Source organism: Lagopus muta, chromosome 23 (genome assembly GCF_023343835.1).
Source record: "Lagopus muta isolate bLagMut1 chromosome 23, bLagMut1 primary, whole genome shotgun sequence".
Classification (NCBI taxonomy): Eukaryota; Metazoa; Chordata; class Aves; order Galliformes; family Phasianidae; genus Lagopus; species Lagopus muta.
The window spans coordinates 5,440,213-5,464,419 of record NC_064455.1 but is presented as its reverse complement, the minus strand read 5'-3'; the positions used below and the strand labels follow the sequence as shown (position 1 = coordinate 5,464,419).

The 24,207-nt window shown below is 56.2% G+C and overlaps 3 protein-coding genes across 4 annotated transcripts; 2 read left to right on the top strand and 1 right to left on the bottom strand.

The window, feature by feature from the left end:
• Window positions 1–2,208: 2,208 nt before the first annotated feature.
• On the top strand, window positions 2,209–6,203 carry LCK (LCK proto-oncogene, Src family tyrosine kinase). 2 transcript variants are annotated; one of them, XM_048969245.1, is made up of 12 exons: window positions 2,209–2,403; window positions 2,511–2,589; window positions 2,665–2,755; window positions 2,853–2,951; window positions 3,043–3,146; window positions 3,230–3,379; window positions 3,534–3,686; window positions 3,987–4,166; window positions 4,531–4,607; window positions 4,699–4,852; window positions 5,105–5,236; window positions 5,545–6,199. In XM_048969245.1, the coding sequence occupies exons 1-12, from the start codon at window positions 2,209–2,211 to the stop codon at window positions 5,745–5,747; spliced, it is 1,617 nt and encodes a 538-aa protein (XP_048825202.1). In that variant the 3' UTR covers window positions 5,748–6,199. The 2 variants fall into 2 exon arrangements, with proteins under 2 accessions (XP_048825202.1, XP_048825201.1); XM_048969244.1 differs by having other exon boundaries at window positions 2,511–2,755; window positions 5,545–6,203.
• A 192-nt stretch (window positions 6,204–6,395) lies between these two features.
• HDAC1 (histone deacetylase 1) lies at window positions 6,396–20,098 on the top strand. Its single transcript, XM_048969266.1, has 14 exons — window positions 6,396–6,566; window positions 9,829–9,941; window positions 10,365–10,482; window positions 12,874–12,948; window positions 13,996–14,134; window positions 14,697–14,838; window positions 15,406–15,498; window positions 15,792–15,900; window positions 16,078–16,218; window positions 16,682–16,790; window positions 16,870–17,000; window positions 17,729–17,875; window positions 17,986–18,034; window positions 18,409–20,098. Exons 1-14 carry the CDS (start codon window positions 6,518–6,520, stop codon window positions 18,434–18,436), a joined length of 1,443 nt encoding a protein of 480 aa, XP_048825223.1. The 5' UTR covers window positions 6,396–6,517; the 3' UTR covers window positions 18,437–20,098.
• A 1,470-nt stretch (window positions 20,099–21,568) lies between these two features.
• MARCKSL1 (MARCKS like 1) lies at window positions 21,569–23,316 on the bottom strand. The gene is made up of 2 exons (XM_048925528.1): window positions 23,154–23,316; window positions 21,569–22,778 (listed from the first exon to the last, which is right to left on the bottom strand). The coding sequence occupies exons 1-2, from the start codon at window positions 23,247–23,249 to the stop codon at window positions 22,230–22,232; spliced, it is 645 nt and encodes a 214-aa protein (XP_048781485.1). The 5' UTR covers window positions 23,250–23,316; the 3' UTR covers window positions 21,569–22,229.
• Window positions 23,317–24,207: the final 891 nt, after the last annotated feature.

Genomic DNA, 24,207 nt, shown 5'->3' with positions numbered 1-24,207 from the left:
TTGCAGCCCTTTGGGTGACAGCGTTGCACCCATCACTGCCCCCACACAGCACGTGGCCCGTTGTGTGCCCCCACTCCACCACAGCCAAGGGGCTCAGTGCCCCCAACCCACCCAATCCCAGGGCTGAGGGCACCTGGAGCAGGACCTCGGTGCGCAGCCCAGCTGGGGATGGCAGGAAGCCTCAGGGTTTGTCACCAGTGCTTGCGGTCGTGTGCGAGCTGTGAACCAGCTCCTCTAGAGTTTGCTCAGGAGGCAGGAAACCAGGGCAGGCAGCGAGCAAGAGCGAACAGCGGTGGGGAGTGCGCCCGTGTGCGGGGGGCTCAGCTGCACTGTCGTGGGTCAGTGTGAGCCCACGGCCATGGGGAGGACGTGAGAAGGGACCATCGCTGCTGCACAGCCATGGGAGTCTGAGAGAGCCGGTCCTCGTTGTGCTGCCCACAGGTAACGGGGTCGGGATGGAGCTCTGCAGCCAGCGCTGCTGGGCAGGTGCACGCTGTGCTCACTGATGGTGCTCTGGGGGTGGGTGGCAGCAGGGGCTCACCGCAGCGGGGCTGGGAGTGGTGGTGCTTGGGCAGCTGGGAGGCACAGGTGGGAGCTCCCCATGCTGGGGGAGAGCAGCCACTCTGATGCCAGGGCAGCCGGTCCCTGTTTGTGGGGCAAAGGGGGAGATTTGTGCCAGGCCCTCACCCGTCTGTGGATGAGAGCAGCAGTTCAGTGCTGGTCCATCAGCATCCCATCGCGGATGGTTTCAAGCACTGAGATGTGTCTGGCTTCGGTGCTGTTTTGGTGCAAACATCTCTGTGCCGCGATGGCGGTGTGGGGCGGCCCTGCCCTGCTGGCTCTGCACGGCGTCCAGCTGGATCACATGGGGCCAGGAATGGGGTCAGCCCAACCTCAGCCCTGCTCACACACTGACCAAGCGCCATCGGCTGGAGGTGCTCATGTGAAGGGCCTGCAGGAGCGGCAGGAGCAAAGTGTGACAGCTGTGCCGTGCAGCCCCGTGCGGGGGACACCGAGGTGTGTGCGCAGTGCTTGCATGCAGCCTTCATGCAGAAATCCGTTTGCACAGATGCAGTCAAAAAACCTGACTTCAAACACCCCGACGCAGCGCGGCCCTCGCACTGAGCAGGTGGAACGGTTGCTTGGTGGAAATTATGCTGTGGCTTGAGTACATCAGAGAAAAAAACACAATAGCAGCACCTCCCTCCGCACCCCGGCTTCTTGCAGAGAGGAAAAAACACCTCCCAGGTCCCTCTGCTGCGGTGGATGTGCATTTGAAGTGCCACGCGCGTGCTGGGAGCATGGAGGCTCTGTGTCCGTGGGGTTGGGTTTTGCTCAGCTCCGAGCTTTGTCCCCACGGTGCCATTGCTGTCCCTGCTCCCTGGGGCCGTGGCCGAGCTGCTCCAGGGGTGTTTTCAAAGCAGAGCAGGCAGAAGCGCGGCACCAGGGCCCAAACCATGGCACAGGGGGGCTCAGTGCCCTTCCCTCCCCACAGCCTCTGCTCGCATCGGCCATGGTGCTGGTGGGCACTCTGAGGTGGCACCCTGGGGACAGCAGGAGGGCGGCACTGCCATTGCGGTGCTGTCCCCACTGTGGGGTGATGAGCGTGGGGTGCTCCCAGTTCCTGTGCACAGGTTTGGGGTGTGCTCGGTGGCTGAAGGATCTGGTGGCACCCAGGGGACGCCACATCCCCCCGAGATGAAGATGACAGAGGAGAAAAGAGCGACACTGATATAAGATAATCACTGCCAGCAAGGCAGAAATGCGCAGGGCACTTGAGCACAGGCTGGGGACGCGGGCTGGGGCCATGCCTGCGTGGGGACGGATCCTGGTGGTGTGGGCGTGGGGATTCTGCAGAAAAGCATTTTCCAGGGCTGTGGGCCACTGCTTGCGTGTCTCAGCACCGGGGCTCCATCAGCTTTCGTGGGAAGGTTAGAGCCACGCAATGGGAAGAAGGCTCCTTCCACCCACTTGTGGCACCAGGGTCGGTGCTTGAGGTGGGTGTCCTGGCACTCATCACCTTCTGTGCTCTTAATTAACGCAGCCAGGACAAAGGCAGGAGGAAATATGGCTGGTGATGGAGTCAGGGGATGCCCTTCAGAGTGTGAAGGAAGGGCTGTGTGACGGGATGAGTAAGAGAGACGGATGCAGGGATGGGATGGAGGGATGGATGGATAGATGGATGGATGTGCTAAATGGGATGAATGAATGGCTGCAGAGATGAGGTGGATAAATGTGGGGATGGGGACAATGGGGCCGGGGAGGGGACGAAGGCTTCTCTCACTGCCCTCCATAGCCACCATGGGCTGCTGCTGCAGCTCAGACTATGATGAGGACTGGATTGAGAACATCGACATCTGCGAGCACTGCAACTACCCCATCGACCCCGACAGCAAGCGCCAGGTGAGGGGCAGCCACAGGACAGCCGGGGTGGTGAGGGATGGCCAAGCCCTTGGTGGCAGGAGGGGATGTGTGGACTGCACTCATGGCCCCCCCTTCCCTCACAACAGCTGATCCGCAACGGCTCTGAGGTGCGGGATCCCCTGGTGTCCTACGAGGCCACGTCTCCGCCGTGCTCCCCACTCCAAGGTACAGCCTGGCCACGGGGGGGACTGCTGGGTGTCCCCCACGGCCACCTCCACCCTGACCCCGCGCTCTCCCCAGACAAGCTCGTGGTGGCCCTGTATGACTATGAACCCACTCACGATGGGGACCTGGGACTTAAGCAGGGCGAGAAGCTGCGCGTCCTGGAAGAGTGAGTGAGCACTGACAGTGTCCCCGTGTCCCCGTGTCCCTTGGCCAGGGGTCCCGGCTCAGAGGGGCTCAGGGCTCACAGGGCCGTGTCCTTGCAGGAGCGGGGAGTGGTGGAAGGCGCAGTCGCTCACCACAGGCCAGGAGGGTTTGATCCCCCACAACTTCGTGGCCATGGTGAACAGCCTGGAGCCGGAGCCGTGAGTAGAGCTGAGGGGCTGCACGGAGCCGTGCCAGAGCAGCAGGAAGATAGGAGAGCCCCCAGCCCTCACCCTGCCCCCTTGTCCTCAGGTGGTTCTTCAAAAACATCAGCCGCAAGGACGCAGAGCGGCAGCTGCTGGCATCGGGCAACACGCATGGCTCCTTCCTCATCCGGGAGAGCGAGACGTCCAAAGGTATCAGTGCAGCCCTGATGGCTCCTCCTGCACTGCAGGGTGCACAGAGAGCCGGGACCCAACAACCTGTGCACTTTCCCCAGGCTCCTACTCGCTGTCAGTGAGGGACTTCGACCAGAACCAGGGCGAGACGGTGAAGCACTACAAGATTCGCAACATGGACAGCGGCGGGTACTACATCTCTCCGCGGGTCACCTTCAGCAGCCTGCACGAGCTGGTGGAGTATTACTCAAGTACGCACCGTCAGCAGCCGGTCCTGCCTGCAGGATGGATACGGGGATGGGGTGGGCTGGGAGGAGAAGGGCGCCCCGCTACCTGCGCCCAGGTGCAGCTCGTGCCGGGCTCCCCACGCACACTGACACCGGCTCTGCCTTCCCCGTGCTGCAGGCAGCTCGGATGGGCTGTGCACCCGCCTCGGCAAGCCCTGCCGGACACAGAAGCCGCAGAAGCCGTGGTGGCAGGATGAGTGGGAGGTGCCACGAGAGTCACTGAAGCTGGTGGAGAAGCTGGGAGCCGGGCAGTTTGGAGAAGTCTGGATGGGTGAGTCGGGGTGAAAGCAGGGTGCTTCCTCCCAATGAGGGCACTGCTGTGCGCAGCGGCAGCCTGGACCCACAGCATCCTCGGGTCAACAGGAGCAGCCAGGCCAGCACAAGTCCTGTGCAACTTTGGCTTTTTGCAAGGATCTTCCTCATGCAGTTTTAGGTTGGGATGCTCTGGGCGGACAGATGCAGCCCTCTCCCCTGCCTCCTCCACCACCCCACCATGTTACTGCTACTTGCCCCCATGCGTGCTCACTGTGGGTCCTTCTCCTACATCACAAGCTGCTCCATCTCCCCGCAGGTTTCTACAATGGCCACACCAAGGTAGCCATCAAGAATCTGAAGCAGGGCAGCATGTCCCCCAGCGCCTTCCTGGCAGAGGCCAACCTGATGAAGAACCTGCAGCACCCACGGCTGGTGCGGCTCTATGCCGTGGTGACCAAGGAGCCCATCTACATCATCACAGAGTACATGGAGAAGGGTGAGGGCGTCCGGGTAGGATAACTGAATCATTCAGGCTAGAGAATACCTCTAAGACAACCGAGTCCAACCCCAACCCATGCCCATCATGCCCACTAACCACATCCCTCACTGCCTCATCTCCGTAGTTCTTGAGCACCTCTGGGGATGGTGACCCCAGCACTTCCATTGGCCTGTGCCAATACTTGGCTGCGATAGTGATGCCTGCACCATGACACTGAGACCCTGGGGTCAGCCCTAGTGGGACAGGGGCCTGGCAGGCAGTGTGATCTCCTGCCCCCTTCCACCCCCCAACGTCTGTGAGCCCCCAGCCCCATGCTGGGTGTTACCCTGGGGCTCACTGAGACCTGCTGCCTTCACTGCAGGCAGCCTGGTGGACTTCCTCAAGACCTCAGAGGGCATCAAGCTCAGCATCAACAAACTGCTGGACATGGCTGCACAGGTGAGAGGGGCACAGGGCCACAGCGGGGGGCTGCTGGGGCTTTCCTGCTCCACCTATTAAGTGTGATTATTACGATTATTTTGATCTGCAGATTGCCGAAGGCATGGCCTTCATCGAAGCCAAGAACTACATCCACCGTGACCTGCGGGCTGCCAACATCCTGGTGTCGGAGGCTCTGTGCTGCAAAATCGCCGACTTCGGGCTGGCGCGCCTCATTGAGGACAACGAGTACACAGCACGAGAAGGTGCGTCCAGCCTGCTGGCAGCCTGCGTGCCCCGCCCGCCCCAAATCACTGCCCCCAGCCACGAGGGGGCTGCCAGAGCCCACCGGCCCTGCCGCTGGTGGGATCACAGCCCTGCCTGGTGGCTGCGGCAGGAACAGGCACGCGGAGCCAAACCCAGCGTGCAGCAAGGACAAAGGCTCGCTGTGCTGGCACATCGGGTTCAACAGAGGGATGACCCGTAACGCTTATTCTTCCTCTCCTGCTGTTTTTCAGGGGCTAAATTCCCCATTAAGTGGACGGCACCGGAGGCTATTAATTATGGCACGTTCACCATCAAGTCTGATGTCTGGTCCTTCGGCATCCTGCTCACCGAAATCGTTACCTACGGCCGGATCCCGTATCCAGGTCAGGATTTCCCAGCAGCTGCACGGCAGCACGGCTCACACGCACGCAGGCGCACACCCATCCGTGTGTGCATGCACTCCTGCACGCACACAGGCTCCGCCCGGCCCCGCTGCCTGCCAGCCCGCGATGGTCCTGAGCTCTTCTCATTGCACGTGGCCAGCCAAGCCCAAAACCCACAGCGGGTGGGGGGGTCCCAGAGGCTGAGGCTGGGGGGCGGAGGAAGGTTTCCTACGGGGTTCACAAAGGCAGGGCGCTCCTTCAAGACGGGCCGATGCAAATTCAGTGCCACTCATGCCGTCCCCTCGCAGGGATGACCAACCCCGAGGTGATCCAGAACCTGGAGCGCGGCTACCGCATGCCCCAGCCAGACAACTGTCCGCGGGAGCTGTACGAACTGATGATGCAGTGCTGGAAGGAGCAGCCCGAGGAGCGGCCCACCTTCGAGTACATGAAGAGCGTGCTGGAGGACTTCTTCACCGCCACCGAGGGACAATACCAGCAGCAGCCGTGAGGCCCCACGCCGGGCACCCACAGACTCCACGAGCATCCCGCGAGCACCGCCCGGCAGCGAAGACGCTGTGCTTCCCACAGAGCCTTGCCCCTGAACAGTGACATCCTAACTGAAGCTGCGCGCTGCTGTCGCACAGCGCCGTGCCCACGGATGTCAGCTCCTCGCCCTGCCCCACAGCCCCGCACACGGCACGGAGCTCCCAGCCCGGCGCAGCCCCTCACGGCCCGGGCGGGGCCTCAGGCAGAGCTCACGGTGCCCCTCGGATGACAGCCACGGACCCAAGGCCCGCAGGGTTGGGGTCGCTGCCAACCGGGCCCGGTTCTCCCTGCTGCCGGTCCTCCTCGCAGTGGGGTAGGAAAGGCCTCGGACCCAGCGCGGGCCGCAGCCGCAGCCCCACACGGCCCAGGCTCGAGGGCTCGACGCCCTTCCCGTCCCAGCGCTTCGAAGCCCCGTGCTGCGCCCCCCCCCCCCCGGCACGTTGGGAATGGTTCGGCCCCACCTGTTCCCCCCCTCCCTTCTCGCAGAATGGTTCCGCCCCGCCCACCTGGCCCCGCGCCCCGCGGTGGTGCGGCCCGCCGCTCCGCCTAGCCTGCTGGCTCCGCCGCGCCGCCGCCTCGACTCCTCATTGGTCGGCGGGCTGGAAGGGGTGGAGAGCCGCGTTTCGATTGGCCTCCGGGCCGCGGGGGGCGGGGCGGTGGGGCCCCGGCCGGTGGGGCGGGTTGCGTTGCGCTGCGCGGCGGTAGGGTCTGCGGCCGTGGGGAGGCAGGAAAATGGCGCTGACACAGGGGACCAAGCGGAAAGTCTGCTACTACTACGATGGTGCGGAGCGGTGGGGAGCGGGATGGGGGGGCTGCGGGGGGGATGGGAAGGGGCTTGGGGTCATGGTTTGTGTGAGATGGGGGCTGGGCTGGGGGGGCATAGGGGCGAAAGGGGTCCGCGCGAGGTGGGTCTGCAGGCTGTGCTGGGCCGCAGGGCGGGGGGAGGGGCGGCGCTGGGGGCTGTGGGGAGCGGGGGGGGAGGGGAAGAGCTTGGAGGGGTTTGGGGGGTTCGGGGCTGCAGCGGGGCGTTGGGTGCCGGGGGGAACTGGGGTGAGGGATATGGGGGCAGGGGAGCGGGCTGGGGGGGCTTTAGGGGCTGGGAAGGGAGCAGGGCGGCTCTGAGAGGTTTGGGGGGGAGGGGCTGCGAGGGGAGGAAAGGGCTCTGCTGGAGCTCCCGCTGGGGTCAGCGGTGTATTCGTGGAGTGCGGGACGGGACGGGGGGCACTGGGGGCACAGCGCTGGTGTGGCCTTGCTGGGGGCTGCCTTTGCTGTTCTCTGCCCTTCAGGACGCTGAGAGCTCTGCTTTCTGGCTTTTTAATCTTCCTTCTGGGGTGGGGGAGGAGCTGGGCGTTACAGCCAGCTGCCTCGGGCACTTTCCCCACTGGCACCATGGCAGAGAGCACAGCTCATCCCCCTGGGCGCGTTCACAGCCCCCTCCCCTTTGGAGGGTGGCCTCAGTGATGCTCGGGTTTTTGTTAGGCTCTGGGATTGCTTTGTGCAAAAGGTGTTGTGCAGTTCTCTGTTTTGTTGCAGTTTTCAGTCTATGAAGTCAAATAAAAACTTTATTGCTGTTTGTTTTTTTTTTTCCCCCGGTAAGTGGATGTATTCCTTGCTGAAGCAATAAAGTGAGCTCTTCTAAACTGCTTTCTGCATTGGGCAGGTAGTGAGGGCTCTCATTTCTTCTGAGAAGTGAACACGAGCAGTAGGACTGCGTCCTGTGGTGCTGGCCCTGTGTCTTCAGGCAGGCAGGGTGAGGAAGAGGGGATCAGAGCAGCAGAGCTGCCTGAATTCAGCACACAGTCTGCCTCTGGAACACCCATCATCTCAAAGTGCAGTGGGGTGCTGGAGGCCTGGGCTCAGTCAGGCCTGGTTTAAGCACCAGAGTGCTTGCAGGAAGTGGCAGGGTGCTGTATATGTGCAAGCAGTGCGCATGTGGAAGAACTCTCAATGTCCAAACTTCTCCCTCCTTTGTATCTAACATGTTCACAAGGATACTTTCCACTTTGTGAACAAGCTAACATCCTTCAAGGCATGAGATGATGTTTTAAACACAAAATAAATGATCGTCTTGCTGTGAACGCTAAGCAGAACGATATCCTTCCGGTCTTTATTGCATGGTAACAAAATGAAGTTAGTGTCATTCCCCCTTGTCTGTAGCTGCCCTCACCCATTTACTCTGTGGTGAGGTTTTAGTGCCTTGTTTCCACTGCTCTTTTATGAGGGGCTGGCAAACATTCACAGGGGGAAGTGTGCTTTATTTGTCACGGAAGGCATAATGTGCACATGTGGGTGGGTGGCTTGTAAGGGTCTTTGTCGCATAGAGAGTGAAAGCAGAGCAGCCTGGTGCAGTGGTTCATGAAGGGAGGTCCTGGCATAAATTTCAGAAGGAAACTGCAGGAGGTCATTGCCTGAGCTGTGGGAGAGGGTGGGGAAAAAGAAATCTTGTGTGGCAGGGGTCGTTCATGGCCATGCTGAGGTGCGCTGGGGCTGTGTGCAAGGGTTTGAACTGCAAGAATGGGAAATTCTCTTTTGTTGGCTCCAACGTGGGGCTTTGCTCAACCCCAGCAGACAGGAAGAGGTCTGCTGAATTCTCACTCTTATCATGCAGCCATTAGTGCACCCGAGCTCCGTGCTGTGCGGCAGGGCTTGTGGTGAGGCACGTCGGGGGTCTCGCTACAGCCCGAGGTAAAGAAGGGAGGCAATCATTTCTCAAAGCTTTGTGTAGTTTTGTGTTTATATTTCCTAGATGGGGTTTTGAGCACCCCTAACAGTTTCCCAAAGCTTAACATACCCTGGTTTTGCTGTAGGGTTTTGGTGCGGGCAAAACCCACCACTGTAGCATCACCCAGGCAAAACTCCGGCAGCAGAACGGTTTGGGTGTGGGGTTTGCATCTCTTCAATGGAAGGGGGCTGGTGCCCAGTGCAGGAGGCATTACAGCTGTGTGCTGTGAGGAAGTAGCAGTTTCTCCTGTATGTTAAGATTGGTGATGAAATATTAATGCTCCCAGCTGAGTCACCGGCCAGACCGGGTTGGGTCTCTCTCTTCCTAAACTGATGGGGAGCTGTAAAACTATGTGAATGACTTTGTTTGATTTCTTAGCAAAATGAGGCTTGTGCAGCATTGCTGCTGCGTGTGGCTGTGTGCATTCCCAGCTTTTGGCAGAGCTGCTCATTGCCCCGTCTGGCAGGGGACGGAAATCTGAAAGTTAAATTGTGTGGAAAACACCACGGGAATTTGTGCCCTGGGAGAGCAGGGAAAAACCGGTGGGAGATAGCAGTAGGAATTCAGCTTTCACCAGATGGAAGGATGTGTGCATGGGGAGCTGACCTGGGGGATGTACCTGCAAGGTGCGACTGCCTGACAATTAAACCTGGTGCTGTGGAGTGAAGGATTTCCAAAGGATTTCAGGCAACAATAAGGGATGAGAAGAATGGGAGCTGTGAAGCTGTGCTGTGATTTGCTTATTGACAGAATTAGCAGCTTTGAGTCTCACGTCTGCTGGGCACACAGTAGTAAACTGAGGCAAAGTGGCTACGTGTGCTGGGTGATGAGTCACTGTCTGAGCTGGGATTAAACTCCTGTGCCTCCTGGCTTGCAGGTTTCTGCTCAGAGAGCTCCAAGTTTCTCAGGGAAGCTCTGTGAGTGTGAGGTCCCATCATGGAGCCGAGCCCAGGGGAAGGAGGTTGGAGAGCTGTCCTTCGCTAAGTGAGGACCAGCAGACGTGGTGCCCAACCTGCTGCTGCCAGGAAGGCTGGAGCTGCTCCAACTTCACAGCATTGTCGGCTGCTCACGTTCAGCTGGGTTGCCTTCCCCAGATCAGCCATGGAAATCCTCCGTGTTGGCCATGCCCTGGTGTCCATAAGTCGCTCTCGTCTGGCTCTGGGATGAAGCTTTCTGATGGTGCAGATGCACGTGCAGACCCTTCCCCCTGTGAACAGATGGGCTGCTGCTGGGCACACAAAATGACAGATGTGGTTTGAGTGGTTGGATTTGAAGCAGTTTGTGTTTTTCCCTGCTGTAACAAAATCCTTTCTGTCCCCAGGTGATGTTGGAAACTATTATTATGGCCAGGGACACCCCATGAAGCCCCACAGGATCCGGATGACCCACAACCTACTGCTGAACTACGGCCTTTACAGGAAGATGGAGATATATGTAAGTGTGATGAGGAGAAAGGCCTTGGGGTACTTGTCAGTTGCAGTTTTGGTGCTTCAAGCTCCTAAGTTCTATGTCAACAAGGCAAAGAGGAAAGTAAGAAGGATTAAGTGGTTGTGTTGACATATTTCTGCTGCATTCTGATTTCTTGCAGTGAGATGAGATGTTCTTTGCTCCAGATAAGCCTTGGAGTCTGAAAAATTGGTTTTCTCTCTGTAGCTTAAATATTTTCTTTGCCTAGATATGTGGTATGTTCCGGTCTGCAGTAATGGCTTCTTTGCCTTTGAAAATCAGTTTCTCTTGTCTGGTGCTGCTGCTCCATTTATTTGTTTTATTATTTTTGCTGTTTCTGGGAGTAAATGTGAGACTGGAGATGGGATGTGGGGAGGGCAGCGTTCCCAACCAAGCCCTGTGTCCTTGCAGCGCCCTCACAAGGCGAACGCGGAGGAGATGACCAAGTACCACAGCGACGACTACATCAAGTTCCTGAGATCCATCCGCCCAGACAACATGTCTGAGTACAGCAAGCAGATGCAAAGATGTAAGCTGTGCGCGTGGGGCTGAGGTTCCTGTCGGTGCCGTGTTGTGTTCCGGGGGTCCTGGGTGAGCTTTAGGAGCTCAGGATGAAGAGAGCAGGAGGAGCCCTCAGGACCTGCATTTCTGCAGATTTTCTGTCCTGTTTACCTGTTAAATCAAGGATTTGAAAACGAGTCCCTCAAGCCGGAGTGGCTCCTGAGCTGAGGAGAGCCTCTGACCCGATGGTCTCTGATCTCGTGCTTTAGTGGAAGTTCTGAATTATCTTCGTGGCTTGGAGATGATTGAACTCCCTTTATGAGCTTTATTTGCTGTAATTGCTTATTTCATAACTGAAGGTCTCAGGGTGGGACAAGGCTGTGTGTTTTTAAATTTAGTTTTCATTTTTAAAAAGAGGCTCATCAAAATCTTCGGGAACTCTGAAGGATTTTCAGAGCTACAATAGCTTGGAAGGGGGGAGGTTTGAGATGCATGATGGTTCCTGTGCTTTGTGTTGGAATGTTCTTTTTTTGTGAGATAATCTACTCCTCTAAGCTCTGCAGTCCATGGAAGTGCTCAGGATCTCTTGGCAGCTTTAATGCTGCAGAAACATTTTTTTGGTCTGTCTTAAACTCTGAGGTGATGTTTTGTGTCAGGTCATAAAGGCAAAAAGAGGGGGAAGGCTCAGGGTTCTTTTAAACATTATTTTGATCAAGTACACTGCTTGCCTTGAGAGCAGGAAAAAAGACAAAAGCCCACAGGATTCGTTTATGTCAGATGGGATTTCCAAATTGAAAGAAATGCGAGACTGAGCCTGATGTGAGGGCACTTGAAAATCTGGTATTAGCTGAAAGGGACAGATGTTTGGGCACAAGCATGTAATAGGAATGAATACACAAGTAATATACACTGAAAGACCTCCTACAGTAAATAATTTGGCTTAATATACCAAAGTATATATTTACACAAACTGAACTGTTTACCCCTGGAGCTGATACGGCTCATGAACACCCACTCTGCTCTCTGGTAGTCAACGTCTTCTCTACTGTATTTCCACAGAACTATTTTGAACTGAAGGAGGCAAAGTATGAAAATTAATCTTAAACACACAGAGGGCAGATCTTTTATTCAGCAGGGAAAATAAGCCCCTGCCTTTCTTTTCTTGCTAAGAACAAGCTTCTGCCTGGCTAAAAACTGGCACGAGAGGCTCAGAGCAGAGATGAGCGGTGAAGGAGACAAGGTCAGCACTCCTGGGCACGGTGGCAGGGCTCTGCAGCCTGCTTGGTGCTTCACCTTTCCTTTTGAGAAAGGATGGGGCTGTGATTTCCGCAGGGATGCTTCCCCTTTCCTGCTGGATTCTGTGTCAGATAAAAGCTCCTCACCTACCTGCTGTAAGGAGGAGGGAGCATCCGTGCCTCACATCTTGCACCTGAGCTTTATGCCTGCAGCCGAGGGGTTGAGCCCAGTTATTAACAGTGCTCTCTAGCAGTCCTGGCTGCTTTCAGTCTCCTGGTGAGAAGAAGCTCAGCTGGCTTATGTTTATGCAGCAGCTCTTCCTGTTTTTGCCAGGATAGCAGAGGGAAGCCCTCAAATACTGTCAGCACTGCCCACAAAGTTCTGAGGGGCAGTAAAGGTAATCAACAGTTAGTTTTCTTACGTCATTTTGCTGAGTCCTGCGTGAGGGCTTGGAGAGACTGTTCTGTAACTTACAGGGCAGGAAGTTCAGCTTGTTGCCATGGAAAGTGTGCAGAAATCGACGACTTCAGTTCTCCTCACTTAACTTGGAAATCCTAGATTAGTTGCTCAGAGGTTGCAGTTTCCTACGCCCTGCTGCAGCCCTCAGAATCTGGGAACAATTGCTGCCTTCTGGGATCTTGCTGGGCATTGTCCTTTTCAGAACCCCTTGTCCTGCACTGAGTGCCATTATCCCGCTCCTCCTGAAGGCTGCGTGCTGCTCAGCACCTCACGCTGCAAGATCTGCGCGGTTTGTGCCTTTCTCATTAAACACGGGAAAAAAAAGAGATGTTAACACAAGCCTGCTGTTGGTGTGTTTAATGGCGAGGGGTGCCGCCTTCGTGCCGCACAGCGCGTGCACGGCCCTGCAGAGCAGCACCAGCTGCCATAGAGCCGAGCGCGGGGCCGGGCGGCTCCCCGGCTCAGCAGCTCCCCCTGCGCGCTCCTGTCCGAGGCGCTGGCTGCTTCCCGCCTCCCTCGGAGCCCGCTAGGTGGCGCGCTGTCCTGCCGCAGCGCCGGGCCCGAGCTGGGAGCGTCCTTCCCACAGCGCCGCCTTCCTGCCGTGCCGGCGCTGCTGGGGTGCTGTCGTTGTTCAGGCGATTAAAGCTTCTCTGCTCGTTGTTTTTTGAAGCTTCACCATTCCTCTGTGGCTTGGTCTTACTGATTCTTATGTGTTCTCTTCAAGTTAACGTCGGGGAGGACTGCCCTGTGTTCGATGGGCTGTTTGAGTTCTGTCAGCTCTCTGCTGGAGGCTCAGTTGGTAAGCTCAGCATCGTGTGCTCTTCTAAGCAGATGTGTATAAAGTTGTTCTGCCTGAGAAAGTGGTTTGTTGGAGGTGGGGGAGCCCTGTGAACCTATTCCTGACGTCCTTAGGTTGAGATTTCTCCCCGTGCTGGAATTCCAGCCTTGCATGTTGTTTGTTAAGCAAATCTTTATTGCTCTGAGCTACTTTGATGACTCTGCATAGGTGATAGATAGACCTAATGACTAAAAAAATGATGTGAGCTGCACAGAAAAAAGAAAAAAAAAAAGATAAAAAATGTTGCTTTGTGTGGGTGCCAACTAAAAAGCCAAAAAAGTTACTTTTTCTTTCTTTTTAACAGAAAGCCAATTGTCTCTGGCCCTGAGGCAAGAGCTGGGACATTTAAAGTACTTTGTTGCAAGAAGTCATGGTGCTGCAGGGCTGTGTTACTGTGCATCTACATAGAGCTGTGCGGCTACTGCTCCCACAGTGACATCTAAAATCTCCATTTCCTGTCACAGCTCAGCAGTACCTACAAGTGCTGACTGCAGCACTCTTATGTTGTTTCTTGGCATAGCTGTGCTTTGTGATCCCAAGATTGTATACAACAGAATGTATCGCTTGTTTTGATCCTTGGAGACTTGCAGAATTGCAGAGAGTTTATGAAGGAGGCAGGGGGAGAGGATGCTCTTTGTCTGAATGCATATTCAGTGCCGGCCCTAAGTATACATTGGGTAAAAGCTTTCCTTGAAGTTCTGTTGTTTGGCACGTTGGGAATTCTAGGCTGCCCTCAGGTGTGGCCTGGGCTAGAAAGCAGTGCATTGTTTGTGCAGATTTGTGCTCTGAGGCGTGAGTGGGGGAAGCAGTCAGAAGTGTGTGCATGCGAAGCGTTTCTCTTCCCTTTCCTTTGTTTGTTTGTTGAGACATCCAGTGTTTAAATGCTGGGACTTGGGCTGGTGCCCAAAAGCACAATGATGGGATGACAGGAGACCTGTGCTTCACCCCGAGGCTCTGCCATTGGTCCTTTGCCCTCGTGCTGACATTCTGTGATTCTTCTCCCACCAGCCAGCGCTGTGAAGCTGAACAAGCAGCAGACAGATATTGCTGTGAATTGGGCAGGAGGCCTGCACCACGCTAAGAAGTCGGAGGCTTCTGGCTTCTGTTATGTCAACGATATTGTCCTGGCTATCTTGGAGCTCTTGAAGTAGGTGCAGTCCTCTGAGTCTTTGTCACTTCCCAGTCTGTTGTTATTGTTGCTTTTTTTTAGCTGTATTTTCCAGGGAGGTCTTAATCAGCCGTATTTTTGGGTTGCAGTACCTCTGTGCAGAGGGGTTTGTCTAACCATGGCACTGTGCAGGAAGCAGAAGGCTTGGAGCATTTTGTAGTTGCTCTTTGGCCCTTCTCCTCCCTCAAGAGAAGGGTGCACAGCTGTAAGATCTGTCTGTCTGCTGCTTACCACCCTGGTGGCTGTTGGCTCCAGGCAGACCTCAGTGAGAGGCTGGGACATAAAAATGTAGACTCCGTTGGCTGGATCCGAATAAACTGAGTCAAGCCTGCTTTCAGAGATCAGCTGCAGCAGTAAAAGGCGCTTTGTGGTGCAGGGATTCTGTTCCACTGCTGAGCAAAGCATGTGTCCATTCTCCACGCTTCTTTTGCACCAGAAAGACAACTAGCCTGGGAATCTGTGCAGGGTTCTTTGCCCACTTCCCATTTGCTCTGGGCCCGCTCTGAAGAAATGCAGCATTTTGACTCCTTTCTGATCCTAGGTATCACCAGAGGGTCCTGTATATCGACATTGATATTCACCATGGAGATGGTGTGGAGGAAGCCTTCTACACCACCGACCGAGTGATGACAGTGTCCTTTCACAAGTATGGAGAGTACTTCCCTGGAACAGGGGACCTGCGGGTGAGAGCGAAACCTCAGCAGAAATGTGATCACTTTCTTCTCTTTGCTGTCATGCTAATTGGGCTAAATCCACCGCTCTGTAGCTCCTTTTACAGGGTGAAAGTATATGTGGCAACTGGCTTGGCTCTTAGAGAGGATGCTTTGTTCCTATGAGCTTGGCCTGTGCAGTAATAAAATAGTAATAGATCTGTGGTAATAAAATCAAGGCTTAGATATCAGCCTTCTGATGGCATCTTGGTCACTTCAGCTACTTCCAGTGTGCACAGGCTTTCTGGTGAAAGTTTGTCAGCAGTTTATCTGCTCTAGTATGTGTTGGTGCATCTTGCTGACGTTTCCAACAGTGATGGTAGTGGGTTCTTCTTCCCTGAGCAGAGGCCAAATGCTTCCACTTCTGCCAAATACGTCGCTGTTGGACTCAGCTCTTGCCTTCTTACACCATGGCAGCATCCAGCCACAAGAGCTTATGCTTACATTCAGATTACACCAACAGACTCCTGGACTTCCGTTCATAGTTTGCAGTGCAGTTTGTGGTGACCTTGTGCTCTGTCCTGTCTTTCTCTCTAACAGGACATTGGTGCAGGCAAAGGCAAGTACTATGCTGTCAACTATCCCCTCCGGGATGGGATTGATGATGAGTCCTATGAGGCAATATTCAAGCCGGTGAGTGCTGAGTGATTCTTTGTGCATCGTGCTTTGTTGCTGGGTGGCTCGTGGAGCCATTCTTCAGGGAGACTCAGGCTGCTGTTGTAAGATTCCTCAGTGGCTGTGTTCCTCCCTTACAATTGCAGCCTGTCATCAGTAAGTTTTTCTTGGTGAGAGCCTCAGTGTCACCAGTATGTGAGAGCCAGCAGCTGTGGGAACACTAGGGATGTCTTCGTGTCACTTGCTGGACGTTACTGTGTTGCTGTGACGCTGTCCTGTGGAGAAAGTGTAACAATGGGTTTCTTGTTTAGGTGATATCTAAAGTGATGGAGACATTCCAGCCTAGTGCAGTTGTCCTGCAGTGTGGGTCAGATTCTCTGTCCGGAGACAGGCTGGGTTGTTTTAATCTGACCATCAAAGGTAAGAATACAGTGTTTCCATCAAAGCAGTGAGGCTGGGTCTGTGATGCCGAGTAGCCAGAACTGTACAGCAGAGTTCCTGTGTTAAATTGGCGTAAATCATCTCACTGCTTTTCACTGAAAAGTTTGTCTTTGTGCCTTGAGGCTCTCACCTTTTTCCCCGCTGCCTTTGCTGCAGGTCATGCCAAGTGTGTGGAGTTTGTCAAAAGTTTTAATTTGCCCATGCTGATGCTGGGGGGAGGCGGCTACACGATCCGCAATGTGGCCAGGTGCTGGACCTACGAGACTGCTGTGGCTTTGGACACTGAGATCCCAAATGGTAACTTTCCTCTGGAGCCTTTGGGGCAAGATAAGGGACAGTGACTGCCTAGAGACAGGGCTGAGGGAGGTGGAGTCAGGAACCATAAGATGTTTCATTAGCTTTTGACTGTGGAAGAGCTTTTTGGGCCCATGGTTTGCAGTAGTTGCTCTTGTTTGTGTCATAGCCCTGTAGTTTTCTCCTCCATCAGGAGATACCCACAGTCCTGCTGTGTGCTGAGATGAGGCGACCTTCTGCTGCAAACTTTTGTGCACACTGATAGCATTTAACTGCCACGTAAGCTCAGACTGCCCTGTTGCTAAGCCGTCCGTTTTGATCTGAGTCTGGCTATGAAATGGTCAGCTCCTGCCCGTAGGAAAATGCAGCTGTGCTCTTATTTAGCTCTGAAATCAGCTGTGTATGAGGCATTTCATTGCTGGTCCAGAGGTGATTTGATTTTTGTTCTATTTCAACTTGTCTGCAGAACTCCCATATAATGACTATTTTGAGTACTTCGGACCAGACTTTAAGCTGCACATCAGTCCCTCAAACATGACGAACCAGAATACCAATGAGTATCTCGAGAAGATCAAGTAAGTCTTTGCCCTTCCCCACAAGGCTGGCAACCTTTACTGGCTAAACACAAACGATTCCTTTCCTGGCTGGCTCTAGGCAGCGTCTCTTTGAGAACCTGCGCATGCTGCCTCATGCCCCTGGCGTCCAGATGCAGCCAATTCCTGAGGATGCTGTTCAGGAAGACAGTGGAGATGAAGAGGAAGAGGATCCTGAGAAGCGCATTTCAAGTACGTGCTTGCCTCTGGCGTGGCTGCCTTGCACTGCTGGGAAGTGTGCTGTGCAGGGCCTGTGCCAAAGCTGAACGGGGTCGGATTGCTGGGGAGGCATGGAGGCACTGAACTGAAATGCCTTAGGAAAGAGGGAAGGATGTTTGACTGAGATGGACCTCAGTTCAGGGGTTCTTCAGTTTGAATCTGAGCGTAGTTCGGATGGGTTTTGTAAGGTCAGGCAATGATGTGAGCTGCAGCACTGGTGGAGTTCTTCTGCCTGGGAGCATTTTTGCCAGTTTCCATAAGGAAGAACACAGGCATTCATGTGAGGATTTAAACAGTTCCTGTGGCAGGGGTGCTGTGATGGATTACCTTCTGGGAGGCTATCAGGTGTCCCAGAAGTTGCTGCATGGGTGAAAATGCTGGTCGTTATCCAGATTGGCCGATGGCCCTCAGGTCTGGCAGTCAGATTCTCTCAGTGCGAGGTTGGATAACCTGCTCCTGCTGTCAAGTCTAAACATCACACTGCCTCTGATCCACGTCCCACACGTGAGCTTAGAGGAAGCAAAAGCAGTCAGGAGCAGTGAGTCAAAAGGCACGGCAGGTAGATGAGGTGTTTGTTGCGATCTCACTGTGAGTTATGTGGGTTTATTGGCTCCTTCCCATGTGTGTGGATGTGCACAGAGGGTTCATCTCCAAGCATTCGTGTGCTCTGTCTTCTGACCTCTTCTCCCCTTCGCTCTCAGTCCGCAATTCTGATAAGAGAATATCCTGTGATGAAGAATTCTCTGACTCTGAAGATGAAGGGGAAGGAGGGCGCAAAAATGTTGCTAACTTTAAGAAGGCCAAGCGTGTGAAAACAGAAGAGGAAAAGGAGGAGGAGGAGAAGAAGGGTGAGCACGAGAGCTGTGGCTGGAAGCCCTCCTGGCTCTGTAGAGCGTTGCTGATGTATGATTTCCTACTGCTCTTCCATGCCTTCTTTTGTTCTTTTTTTTTTTCTTAGATGAGAAAGAAGAGGAAAAAGCAAAAGAGGAGAAAGCCGAACCCAAGGGGTGAGCCCACATCCCGTTAACTGCCTGAGTTTGTGTTTCCCTGTGCATTTCCCCCTGCCCCTGGAGGGGTGCTGCACAGCTTCTGGGGTTGGAGAAGAGGCGTGGTGGTTTGGATGGCTTGTCATGGGCTCTTAACAGGGGGAGTCAGCGTGGCAGGGGCAGCACTCCTGATACAGCTCTGAGAGCCTCCAAAGAATAGGGCTACAAAATACTATGTATTCTGTAAGGTGTCACTGCTCTTAAAGGGAGGTTGACACCAGAGCACGTGGAGTGTTACCAGGGTGGAGCATCTCAGTGGCATTTGTATGGCTACAGCTTGTGGTGCAGCCCGAGCTGCTTGTTTCAACCGAATTTTCCACTGCTTCCTCCCACAGGGTGAAGGAAGAGACAAAATCCACCTAAGATGGCTGCAGCTGGACAGTACCTGTCAGTGCACAGTTATCGTAGGCTAGCTTCTCTGGTTGCCTCCCATTCCACAGGATTTATATTTTATATATGTTTCTGTATATATTTCTATATAAATATATAAATGACTCGAGGACTGTAAATTATTCCTTGCTGCACTCTGCTGGGAGCAGACAGGGAGGACTCTGCAGAGTAGAGAGACCCGCACTGCCCAGGATTGGTGACTGGGAAGCTTCACTCTTTGCCTTCCACTGCCTCCTTAGTGTGTCTTTAAAAAAGAATCCCTTCCTTTCTTTGCTCTCCTCTGAAGTAACCACCCTTGAAAATGAGTAATTTAAGTAGAAGTAGTATCTGCATTTCAGGTTAGGTGGAAGGATGGCCATGAAACTTTTTTTTCCCTTCTTTGCCTTTCTCTTTCATTTTATTTTATTTTATTTTGTGGGAGATATGAATTCCCAAATTAAGCCTGTGAGAGACTGAGTGTTCCTTTGGTCTTCAGTCTGATTCCACCATGGCAAGTAACTGCAAGCTGGTGCCGCTTCTCAGGGTCAAATAGTGCAGTTTGTGAGCAGAGTTGGCCACCTCCCTGCAGCAAACTTGTGGAAGGAGGTGAAGCAGCTTACAAGCAGATCAGAAAATGGCATGAGCGAATCTGCCCCAGAGCCCTGCAGGTTTAGAGCTGGGAAATGCAGAGTGCAGATCAGCTGCTGTGGTGGCAGATGCTTTCCAGGACGTGGCAGATCTCGGTGGCGTGGCAGCGCTGCGCGTTGCAAGCAGGAGAAGGGATGGAATCTCTGTGTGCTTGTTTCCTACAGCTGTGCCCCTCGTTGCAGGGGGAGGTGAGTTTCTGCCCCCCTGGCTGCCTGCTTCACTCCGCTTCTGCCCTCAGCTCCACGTGCTGTAATTGCTTCTCAGTACGGATCTGTGAGCTGAAAGCACAGCAGGACAGGACAGACGGACAGAGCCCAGCTGCTGCCTCTGCTCCTCGTGTGTCACTCACAGGAGCTCTGAAGCAGGCGTGTTTTCAAGGAACCTTTCCTCTCTTTGCTCTCAAGGCCAGTGAATGCGGAGAACCTTTTTATCAGCAGTCTGAGCTGTTATCTGTACGAGGAAACAGCAGATGGGGCTCTGTGCGTTTTTATAACTACTCCTCTTCCTACTCCCACGCGTTATCTCACACCCAAAGGTCCTTTGTGATCGGAGCTGGCCTTTCTCACACCTTGCTTTGTACGGCTGAGCGTGAGAGGAGCGTTCCATGAGGTGCTGCGCTCAGCTCCAGCTTTGCAGAAGTTTTGCAGGCAGTTCTGACTCGCTGCTCTCCTTTCTCAGGGGGATTCCTCTGTCCATCAGAGGGTCTGTACCTCCACGGAGCGCTGCAGGTGGTTTCAACTCTAATAATGCTGCTAACTTAACACAGGTTGTTTTTAAAATGTTTTATTTTTTTAAGTGCTTCTTTTTTCCCCCTTTTCCACCGTAAGTTTTGTAGTCTCTTGGAACCTGAGTGACATCTCACTCCTGCTCTTCAGTGTTTGTATGTGAAGCGAGAGAGATCAGTGTATCTTTGTGTCTCGGGGAGGGGGGGGGGAAATATATTGTGGTTTTTTAAAGATGCTTTTATTTTAAATTTTGAGAATCTTTGTAATAAAACGTACATTTCTACGGTTGGTCTGAGTTTGCACTGCTTTCTGCACGGGGTAATTCAGAGTGTGGGGCAGGAGGAGCCTCCCCTTCCTTCAGGAGGGCCGTGGATGTTTTGGTGAAGTGCTGAAGCGTTGTGCAGAGCGCTGCACGCGGCTCCTTTTGGAGGTGCTGACGTTGCCTTTTGATTTCCCTGACTTCCATACCAGCCTTCGGCCCTCCCCACCCCTCTGCACCGAAGTCCTGCACGTTCTCTGCTCGCTCCCAGCGCTCTGGGCCGTTCATCGCTCGGTTCCCCCCCACGGTGCTTTGTGTGCTGCCAGCGCTGCGCTGCCTGCTGCTCTGAAGGCGACGTTGATCTGGAGGGGGAATCCTAGGTTAAGGAAAAGGAGCTGTGTGTTTTCTTCTTGCATGAGCCTGTTTGGGTTTGGGGTTTTGTAATCTGTTGTTTAGTTAATTAGAAAAAAATCATTAAACGAGCAGCGTGATTTGAAACGCACGGGAAAGGCTCGTGAGCCCAGGCTGCTGTAAGGAGAGGAGGAAAAGCCTCGATGCCGCAGCCCCTCGCTGCCGCAGCGCTGCCCCAGGGGCCGCAGCTCGCGCTCAGCCCCCCTGCGAGCAGCCGCTTCCCCTCGCGCTCGTCGCTCCGTGCTCCACGCCGACGCGCGGCTGCAGCCCTTCTCCCTCCCGGGCTGCCTTAAAATGGCTGCCACGGCTGCACGGCCGCAGCTCCCGCAGCCCCGCGGCTCAGCCGGGCGCACGGAGCGCAGCGGAAACAGCGGCTGACAAAGCGCAGCGCCCGCACGGCACGCGCCCGGCTCTCATCCCTCCCTCCGCCATCGGCGGGGATGAATCCCTCCTGCGCGCAGCGTCTGCTGCCGATAGGAGGACGCGCTGCACGCAGACATTTTGGCTCTTATCTCTACTCGAGGGCTGCGGCTCGGCACCGCCATCCCTTCCCTGCCTGCGAACCCCGCTCCTCGCTTCCCCCCGGCCCCTCGCCCCCCGTAGGGCAGATTTGGAGCAGGGCCTTTGGAGCCGCGGGATGCCGAGCAGAGGAGCTGCTGCCTTTGGGCTGCGGCATTGGGGCAGAGCGCGGCTCCGTGGCGCGGAGCTCGGCAGCACCCGCTGCGCCCCATCGGGCGGAGATGTCGGCACGTCACTTCTGTCACCGTCGGACGCGGTTTGGGATCTCACACCCGAAGCTCACCGGAATTCACAGCAGGGAATTCCTCCAGCAGCCCGCCTGGGTTGCCCTGATGAGAAGGGGCCCCTCCGCCCCCAGCAGAGCCCATCCAGCCCCGCGATCGCAGCACGGAGCCACGAGCCCCCAGAGGCAGCGATCGGTGCTGAGGAAATCCTTTGTGACCACAGCTCTGCATCTGCTGTGAGTCAATTAGCGAGAGCAGGGCAATTAATGCAGCAGCTGCTGAGCTCCATAAGCAACTGCTGCCCTCCCCGTGTGGGACAAGAAGGACTCGAGCTCCCCCGTGAAGGGATCACCATTTATTCCTTTCAAATGTTACAATAGAACCCATACAGCTTTTTTTTTTTTTTTTTTTTTTCTTCCTTCAGAAGTTAGAAAATCGCAAATCGTGTGTTTTGGCCATTAAAAAAATTATTTACAGAGGAAACAGCATCGCTTCACATTATACAGCGGGCAGCGCCCTCCCTCCACCCGGCCCCAGCAGTTCCCCCCTGGAAGCAGAATTAAACACAGCGGACTTACAAAGCGTTACGGATTTTAAGCCAAAAGTAAAGACTTCATAAAAAAAAACAACAAAAACAAAACCAACCCAACCAACAACCAACCTAAGCAGATTAGCTCTTAAACCATTCGGTTTCTATAAAAAGCGAGAAATACTTTAAATGAAGGCAGAACCGGGGATGTAAACGGAGAGAAAGGATCCGAGCAGTCCGCGGTGTGGGGCTCCGGGCTCCTACAGACTGTAAATTCCAGTTCTGGCCACGGGCGGTGGATGCGGGCTGCAGCTGTCGGGGCTCGGCAGCTCCGAGCGGCGCCGGGGGGGGGAGAAGGGCCTGGCGGGGGGAGCTGTCAGTTGAGCGTCGGCTGGGCGGTGCGGGAACGGCAGAGTCCGTGCGCGGGGTCGCAGGGCCGAAGGGACAAGAAGTCTTAGGGGAGCGCGGCGCTCTACTCCTCCTTCTGCTCCGCCGCCGCCGCGGGCTCAGCCGCCGTGGGCTCGGGGGGCTGCTGGGCGGCGGCCGCGTCCCCCCGGTTCTCCGCGGGCGGCTTCTCCTCCTCCGCGCCGTGGCCTCCGTCGGGCCCCTTGGGCTCGGCCCCGCTCTGCCCCTCGCCGCTCCGCTCCTCCTGGGGGGCGGCTCCGCCCGCGGGGTCCTCCTCGGCTTTGGGCTCCGCTTTGCTCTGCTCCTCCGTGGGTGAGGACGCGGCGGAGTCCCCGTCGTCTTTCTTGTTCTTCCGAAAGGAGATCCCGCTCAGCTTGAAGGATTTCTTGAAGGAGAACTTCTTCTTCTTCTTGGGGGTGTCTTTGGGGGCCGCGGCGCCTTCGGGCTTCGCCTCCCCGCCGTCCGCGGGCGGTGCCGGCTCGATGGTGTCCTCACCGCCCGCTCCGCCCGTGCCGTCCTCCCGGGGGGGTTCGGCGGAGCCGGCGCCGTTGAGGGGCGTCGGGTCACCCCCCGCTTTGGGCGTCATGTCCCCGTTGAGCCGCACGTGGCCGTTCTCCTGCGGGAGCAGCGCGGCGTTAGGCACGGCCGGGACCCCCAGCCCGCATCCCTCAGCCGCGGGGCCGCCGAACCGATGCGCGGGGGGAAATGGGGTCCCACCGGGAGGGGGTCCCCGCGCTGCCACCGGGCGGCGCCCGCGCTCCGTCCCCGCTCATTCCCACCCCCGGGGCGCGGCCGCGGACGGAGCCCCGCGCGGTACCGGGGCGCGGCTCGGGGGCAGCGGGCGGCGCCGCATCGCTCGGTGCCCCCCGAGCTCACAGCCTCCCCCTCCCCTCCTCTCCATCCTTCCTTTCTTCCTTCTTTCCTCCCTCCCTCCTCCCCACCGCTGCCGCCTTTGTCCGCCCGCCCCCACGGGGCCCCCGCCGCTCCCTACCTGCCCGTTGGCTTTGGAGGGCTCGGTGACGGCTGCGTGCCCCCCCGGCGGGTCGCTGCCCTCCGCCTTGGCCGCCTTCGAGCCCTGGCTGCCCATGGTGCGGCGCGGACCCCCCCACCCCCCGCCGCGGCGGTGCGAGCGGCGCCGAGAGGCAGTGGGCAGAGCCCCCCGCCGCCGCCGTAATAAAGAGCGGGGAGAGGGCGGGACGCTGCGCCGAGACCGCCCCGGGGGCGGGGGACACGGCTGAGCCACCGCCCCGGTGGGGTCGGAGGTGCTTGACGGCAGCCAGCAGCCCCCGACGGGGGGGGGAGGAAGGGGGGGTGGGGAAGGGGAGCGGGGATGACTCTTGGAGGGTCCCCTCTTGTCACAGCTCCGTCGCCCCCCAGGACGGCCCCATCACCTTCTTGTCGTGTCCCCACCGTCCCGGGGCGCCGCTCCCCCCCCCCGGCCCCATCTGCCCCTCCGGAAGTTCCCTCTGGGACGGTACCAGAAGTTACACCCCAGCTCCCCCCATACGACCCGGTGGTTTTATTTTTTGCTTTCTTTTCTCGTTTCCCGGAAATGGGCAGTTTAGGAGAAGAGTGACGAAAGTGATGTCCACCAGGTCAGTCCCCTGCAGTGCACCATGGCCACAATCAAAGCACCAGAGCAGAACTGGGCTGGCACAGACTGGGGCCCTGCAGTGCTTTGGGCAGGGCACCCCGGGGTGCTCAGCTCACTTGGCATGCAGGCACTGTGGTTCTGACAGGGGGTCCCCAAAGTGTGATGGTGGGGCCACAGCTGTGTGGTGAACCAAAGCTGCACCAGAGCCCCCAGAGACTGGGAGAGCCCCTGGCACTAAGATGCAAGAAACAGACCCAGCACCCAACCCCAGCTCCCAGTCCCAACCCCAGCACCCAATCCCAGTCCTGAAACCCCAGCCCCCAACCACAGCACCCAGCACCCGGTTCCAGCCCCCAACCCCAGCTGCACCCCGCAGCATCAAGGCCACCATCTCCAGGGGGTGGAAAAGAAAACAATGTGCCGCTGTTGCTTCCACCAACAAGGTCATGTT

Bases quoted from the DNA above. Each gene is read 5' to 3' on its own strand.
- MARCKSL1 (XM_048925528.1), bottom strand. From the start codon at position 23,249: ATGGGCAGCCAGGGCTCGAAGGCGGCCAAGGCGGAGGGCAGCGACCCG. The intron at 22,779-23,153 runs GTAGGGAGCGGC...CTGCTCCCGCAG, and splicing joins CCTCCAAAGCCAACGGGCAG to GAGAACGGCCACGTGCGGCT.
- HDAC1 (XM_048969266.1), top strand. From the start codon at position 6,518: ATGGCGCTGACACAGGGGACCAAGCGGAAAGTCTGCTACTACTACGAT. The intron at 16,219-16,681 runs GTAACTTTCCTC...ACTTGTCTGCAG, and splicing joins GGACACTGAGATCCCAAATG to AACTCCCATATAATGACTAT. The intron at 17,876-17,985 runs GTGAGCACGAGA...TTTTTTTCTTAG, and splicing joins GGAGGAGGAGGAGAAGAAGG to ATGAGAAAGAAGAGGAAAAA.
- LCK (XM_048969244.1), top strand. From the start codon at position 2,209: ATGGCTGCAGAGATGAGGTGGATAAATGTGGGGATGGGGACAATGGGG. The intron at 3,687-3,986 runs GTGAGTCGGGGT...ATCTCCCCGCAG, and splicing joins GTTTGGAGAAGTCTGGATGG to GTTTCTACAATGGCCACACC. The intron at 4,608-4,698 runs GTGAGAGGGGCA...TTTGATCTGCAG, and splicing joins TGCTGGACATGGCTGCACAG to ATTGCCGAAGGCATGGCCTT.